The sequence below is a fragment of the Sesamum indicum genome, linkage group LG11 (genome assembly GCF_026168435.1).
Source record: "Sesamum indicum cultivar Baizhima isolate 11 linkage group LG11, ASM2616843v1, whole genome shotgun sequence".
NCBI classification, from domain to species: domain Eukaryota; kingdom Viridiplantae; phylum Streptophyta; class Magnoliopsida; order Lamiales; family Pedaliaceae; genus Sesamum; species Sesamum indicum.
In genome coordinates, this window is record NC_142667.1 from 4515352 (window position 1) to 4522400 (window position 7049).

General features: G+C 35.4%; 1 protein-coding gene across 2 annotated transcripts; it reads right to left on the reverse strand.

Annotated features, from left to right (window-relative positions):
* Positions 1–1621: 1621 nt before the first annotated feature.
* Positions 1622–6059, reverse strand: LOC105173320 (Golgi SNAP receptor complex member 1-2). 2 transcript variants are annotated; one of them, XM_011095019.3, is made up of 6 exons: positions 5746–6059; positions 4116–4312; positions 2865–2954; positions 2711–2782; positions 1905–2034; positions 1622–1824 (listed from the first exon to the last, which is right to left on the reverse strand). In XM_011095019.3, the coding sequence occupies exons 1-6, from the start codon at positions 5864–5866 to the stop codon at positions 1727–1729; spliced, it is 708 nt and encodes a 235-aa protein (XP_011093321.1). In that variant the 5' UTR covers positions 5867–6059; the 3' UTR covers positions 1622–1726. The 2 variants fall into 2 exon arrangements, with proteins under 2 accessions (XP_011093321.1, XP_020553282.1); XM_020697623.2 differs by having other exon boundaries at positions 2711–2788; positions 5746–6058.
* Between the last annotated feature and the right edge of the window lie 990 nt (positions 6060–7049).

The window sequence follows — 7049 nt, forward strand, 5'->3', positions numbered from 1 at the left end:
GATAGAATGATGTAATGCTCTTCTACAGAAACTGCTAAGGATGAAATATTCTGTAAGTAATTCCAGATGGGAGGTAAGTGTAAGGTTCTCTGTATTGAAAGGAATTTAGAGGAAATGTTTCTGTAATTTGACGGAATGGGCGTAATCGGTAATTATACTAACGGGTCACTATCACTAAGGCGATCAAATAATTATTAGTATGTGTCCCAAGAATAACCCGACGTACTCTTATCTTCCACCCCCCAACAAGCTATTCCCACACTACCTTTACTAAGTTCTTAAAATGCCTGAAGGATTTTTCACCAGAATCTGAGAACAATAGGCGATCTAACGGTCCACGTCCACCAATACAGTGCAGGAAAGAAACTCAAAAGGGATGTTCATCCTTAAATGGAATATGCAAACCTGCTTATTCATACATATTGTTGAAGATTGGCTGTTATGAGTGGTGGGAACTGCTCGATGTGAAGTTGATTAAGCTTTAGCCTACATGCATTAAAATGCCACCAAGAACTTGTCGCTGTGTCTGCTTACAAACAGTAACTAGCAATTATTAGTCATACCATATAAAGGGTTCCCCAACTCCCGCAGTAGTAAGCCATAACAAAAATGCTCACTCTGGCATTCAGAGCCAGCCCCACCACTTGGTTTACAGTTGTAGTAATACTCTTCCTTCAGCAGCTTGATGGTGAAAAAGGAAGCCAGAATAATATGGAACCCCTCCAAGACTTCACCGTATAAAGATGGAAATCCACAAACTTCCTCAAATGGAACCAGTCAAACTTAATTCTAGTTGAATACAAGTACAAGAAGTTATCAGACCACAACTTCCATAAACAATAAAATTAAGACAAGAAAACAAAAGGAGTGTCTTTGAATTGACAATCTGAGAGCTAGGAATTTCAAATCCATAATTCACGGTGTTATTTGAAAAATTCTGGGGTGTGTGTGAATTGAAGATGCTGGGAGTGGGAACTGTGGATTTTAAGTCTATAATAGAAAATCTATTAAGTTCGGGCAATGTTGAATTGCTATGGATTTCAATTGCTTTAGCATTCATTTTGAGCAATTCTTTCAATTATTAGTGAAAGTTTTCGCGTTCTTCCTAATCGTTGAGACACTTAAAACCCTTGGCTCCAAGCCTTCTCCTTAAATTCAAATCACTGAGTCCAAAAACAACCTTCAACTATTATGGATTTCTAATCGTTCAGCAACCATCTTGAGGAATATTTTTCATGATTATGATAGATTTAAGATCATTATACTACTGGGGGCCATTTGACATCTTAAACTCTAAATCCTTCCCTCAAATCCAGGTTTCTATCCAAAGTGCAGTTCAAATACTGCTAGAAAGTTCATATGTTTGATTACTATAGAAAAAATGGCAAAACGAATCCCCAGCGGAGTTCAAAATCTTAGGTTGAGCTACAGGAAGTCGGTAGTTTGGCACTAAAAGGACACCCCTAAAGGCAAAATAATGATGCAAGGTATAGTCTAAAAAAACACAAAAATCAAGGTGTCGTCTTCTATGTTTTGTGCAGTGAAATAACCAAAATGCAGGTTCCTTCTATACAGATATAAATAGTAGAGCTATGAATAGGAAAAAAACGTGCCATCAGGGTTAGAAACCATAACCTTGAAAAGAATTTGTTCTAAATAACTATGCATGGAAAATTCATTGGAAAACCTCTTTCCTCTTAGTTTTGACACAAATTAGGTATAATGTTCACTTTGAGAGCCAATAGATGATAAGAAAAAGCGTACAAGCAGCAATAACTGCAGATAAGATGAGAGTGTCTCTCGATCTTTTTCTTCTGATTGAACCTGCGAAATCAGGAGAACAAGATAATAAGTATGGAATTTTATATTAAAAAGTATAACAGAAATGTTCCTCAGGAAAGTACCAATTAGACCACGAATGACTGGAAATTTGTCACCCAGTATCTTGACTTTTCCTTGAACATCTCCAAACAATGCTCTTTGAGAGCCCAAGACGGCTCTAGTTGCCTGAGCTTGACTAATCACATCATCAATCTACAAGTTGAGCGAAGTGCTGATGATTAAAAATGCATAACCTTACAGAGGCTGTAAAGCTTTCATGTAAACCAACAGGTGAAACCACAGCAAAGACAACAAGAACAATATTTCATACATTAATGTGAAGAAATCCTACTATCATATGGGTAGAATGGTCATATGATCACAATGGTCACCAAGCAAAAAAATGCGAAAGAAAATAATTAACTAGATAGAATTCTTAATTCTTTGATCTTCAAGTAATTCATTTACTTTTCATGATCATCACTGGGCCAAATATTCAACATTTCCTTGCAAATTCTGAAAAATCAGAAATGCCACTCTTGTCTTCTCCTCATTCCATTGACTTATTGATCGATTAGGGGCCCAAACCCAAGAACTTTTCAATTTTCATTCATAGAAAGTTGAGAGAGAGGATTCAGGCTTGCATGCTGGACTGCCCATGGCTGCATCTGGAATTTGGTAAATTGTCTTTCTATTAAAGCTTATTTATGTAAATGGTTGTCTATTAGTTTCCAAAGGGTCATTGATTCAAACAATAAAGAGCTTCTACCCTAGTGCAATAAATCCATTCTCAAAAAACACCATCTCACAACAGCAGCAAAGAAACATATTTTTCTGCAAACTTTACCAGATAAGACAGTAAATAGGAAGCAGCTTATAAGAATCTTACATGAGATATGCTTCCATGTATGGCAGCTCTCTCCCGTAGTAATTGCATTTTTGGAGACACATTCCCAGAGGCCTGCCCCTGCATATATTCACTTTTAGCTTAAACAGCATCAGGAACCAATTGGTTTATGCTCATAGTTATTAAATGCTCTCACCTTGTACTCACTGATATCGTCTCGTACAGAACTAAGAAGTTCTGCATGTTCCTTCATTGAGTTAATATTTCCCTTGATACGCCTAAATTCCTACAGAAATAACCAAAGTTAATTTCACCAGGATACTTGATTGACATTGTGGCTTGAAGAGAATCATACAAGAAAAGCCCCTTGAAACATTGGCAGAAAAGCATTGGAAAGTTGCACGAACAACAGGCAAAATCAAGATCCGAACTGTATGAGTCATAAAATTTCACCAACATGAGCAAATAGCTTCTGATCTATTTCAAGGTATAAAAACCATGAGATTCAGGCAAGTAGTGGATCTCACATACTCATTGGACTCACTAAAAAGCATGCATTTTCTGCTATATTAGAAGGAAATGAGACAACAGAAAATTCTAGAAAATGTTGATGTAGCAAGGTTGATGAGACTTGAGTTCATCACCCGACAAAATTTCTGCAATCATTCATGATCATGAAATCCAATGCTTAAGTAAGCGCATTGACAACATCACGCATCAATCAGTCAAATTTAAACCAATTGATATTTCAATTGCAAGTACATCCAATTAATTATGGAGAACATTCAAAGCAAGCTGCAACTGACAGCTCTTACACAGAAATAGCAAATGTGTGTTTTAGTCGCTTTTATTTCTTCAAATTCAGGATAGAACAATTATATAATTCACCAAGATGGCAGTAGTCTAAGCCTTGTATTTTCCTTGTCAGCCAGTCATTAGTTTAGGCTTCCCATAGATGCATAAAGGTTGGGTTAATTATGCCTCCCATGTATGGTCAAAAGCTCCAAGAAGTTTACCCCTGATTGTGTGCAAGGAAGAACTCAAAATGGGAAGAGAGGAAAGACAGAAGCGATAAAGCAAAATTTATGGCAGGCAAGATAAGGGTTGATCCCTTGCATTGATACATTCTAGCTATGGTGATAGTACAGGAATAAAGCATTTTGAAGGAAATTATCTCTTAGTTGTTCTCGTCCTTCTGCAATTGATGTTGTAAAGAATAGATTGAAAAGAACAAAAGGGTAAGCACAAGGAATGAGCTATATCAACTACTATAACAGCTAGTCTGGATCTCAACATTGTCTTGAGTAGAAAAGCAACGGAAGCAGAAAACCATTGCCCTTATTTTCATTATTCTTGTCTGGATGAATATATAACATATCATGATATCAGAATTCAGAAGTACCTAGACTAATGAAAAATGAAAAGAGCACACATGATAGTAAGTAACCTGGGTAAACTCATGCAGAATGTCCCTGTGTCTAGCGAGCTTTTGATTCACTGAAGTAGCAGGTGCTGCAGATGCAGCACATCGACTCATTGAATCATTTATATCCAGTAGCTTCTCCAGCAATGACTGAATCTCCATCTCCATGGATTTCCATGACCTGCTGGACCCAAGAGTTGGTGAACCAGCATCCACATGACCTGAAACCCATAAAACCATCAGAACCACAATCTTCTGGCCAATTTGTACCTCCAATAATGAAAAAGGCTTCTGGCATCAAGAGTATGCTAAAAAATGTTTTGAGTTTATTTTGCGAGAAATCTCAAAAGGCAAAAACATTACTCATTACCACAGGCACAATGTCCAACCATTCAGGAATTGAGATCCTTGATATTAAATATTTACTCAAAATATTATCATACTGAACAACTTAAACATCTGTCTAGATTCCAAGATAAGTAAATAAGAGAAACACGTATATACATAAACATGTAAAATTTACTTGTAGTGGAAACAAACCCAATAGCTCGCTCCGAACATACTTACCAAGACTGAGATCAATTGATATCGAGGATTTGGTTAATGCAGACTAAACTTGAGCATGTTGGGTTGCCTGTAACTCGCTTTGTGAGGCACGAGGAAGTAGACATGGAGTCATGGACCCATGAGATTTTCAGCAAATATCTTTTTGAGTTAAATAACTAATGCATCAAGTTTCAGAAGCAGAAGAATGTCCAAAATTCTAGTCATTATAGAGGGGAAATGCAAAATTATACCAGATTGAGCTACTGCCCTGATAGCAATATGCATCTATAACCATGAGATATCAAAAGACCAATTACAATTACACCTCATATGTAACAGTGCATAGGTATTGCTTCACATGCTACAAATTTTGATAATAATAGATGCCAAATTATTTATAAAATGTCTCTTGGCTGGTCAATTATAATTTAGAGTTTCAAGCCATTGTATTCCCTCAACCTACATTATCTAGTTTACATTACTTAAAAGCCACACCTTGAAGTCCCTAATTTAACCAATCGATTAACTACATCTAAGACATTTGTCCAAAATTCCAAGCAAATTAGCTCTAAGCCTCTAACATAAACACTTTAAGGATTCAAAATTCCAGAGTACACCCTCACACCAAAAAACACCAATATTAAAAACCCTTGGAATATTGGAAAACAATGAGATTCCACATAAGTTCAAGTACTAATGATTATAAACAAAGCGCATAACAAGAAGTAGTCCGAAATAAGTTCGAGTACTAATGATCACAAGTCCCCAAAAGGTAAGACCAATTAGTACATGCAGTGGCGGCTGCAAGCAGCTATGATTATTACTGGATTCAAAACTGGGAATGATCTAGAATACAGATCATACCGCCCCCCCCGGCCCCGCCCCCCTCCTTCCTGCACCATAATTTTGGAAACCCAGTACGTCATACGTCTGCTGCACTACAAATTCTTCGATTTATGAAATGATTTTCCCAAATGTACATAAAAAATGTAGTATAACCTTTCATTGCCAGCAAATGGCGAAAATCGCATATCACAAAATCCAATAGTCAACAAGAAAACAACAACAAATTCCCAGCAGATTTACGGTGGGCGGGGAAAGTCCATACCTCCTTGGTTGAAACGCGCCCCGAGCTTAGCGTAAGAAGATAGCTTGACATCGAGATCGCCTTCAATTTTCCGAGCTTCTTTCCGGAGCTCCTCCCAACCCGATTCCTGCAACGCATCCATACTGGGAACCCGGGCAACAGGATCGACACGGATCCGACCCGTTTTCTGACAGTGCTTCCACCACCACCCCTCTTTCACAATCCGGACCCGGTAGTTGTTACCGTTGGAAGGAGGGTTATGGGATCCGAATGTGCGCCAGTATCTGTCACTGCTGCAGCAGTTGATTCAGAAGTACGAGAGGGTGTATCATGTATGTGTTTCCTGTCCTTTAATTAATTCTTAATTTTCACTTTCTCCCCACCTAAAAAATGAAATTACATTTGACCCCTCTTCACTTTCCTTTTAGTCGTTTACCCACTTAATTTTAGTTTAGGTAAATTACAACTACCCCAACGAAATTTAACATAATCATCAACACTCTCTCATTATTGAAAAATTAGTAATATCTCTTTTAAATTAAAAATAATTATATATTTTCTGGACGGTGAAGTGGATATACTATTTTATTCTTATTGATTTTTTAAAAAAAATAAAAAAATATTTAAACAATATAAAAAAATTAAAAGAGGGTAAAATAAACAATCTAAAGGGGATATTAGTCCATAAAAATATTTTAAAAAATTCTAAATATAGATATAATTATAATTCATAATTCAAAGGGACGTTTTAGTTAGTTCACTATAAAAATTAAATGGAGACCTAATGGAGGCTAATAAAATGAACTTGTTATTAGACGGACGTCAAATCAGGTGGTACTTATAAATTTTTAAATATTAAGGAGGTATTTGTAATTATGCATGTAATAGTAATTTACCCTTTTAATTTTGAAGAAAATACAAAATAAAAAAAAAATAATCTTCTTAACATGATTAAAATGTGTGTTAATTCATTTTTATATTTGTTTTCTTTTTGGGTTTAATTTTGAATAATATATTTGAAGGAAATTCTAAACTAATTATGATGGTCTAATCTATTTTACATCAATATTATAATTTACTTAACGATATTTTAATAGAATTACATAGTATTAAAAGAAATAGTACTTCATTTTATAAAAAATAAACAAGTAAAATAATTTAATTTCAGCACTTTCAACTTTCGACACTTTAAATCATTACATTTTTTTAATTGTATTTTTTTTAATTAATTCGTTGTAGCCCATAAACTTTTGAATAGAGTTGTAAATATTTAAATTAACACATAGAAAAAAGTTTAAAAAAATTATGTAAATTTTATGTAAAAG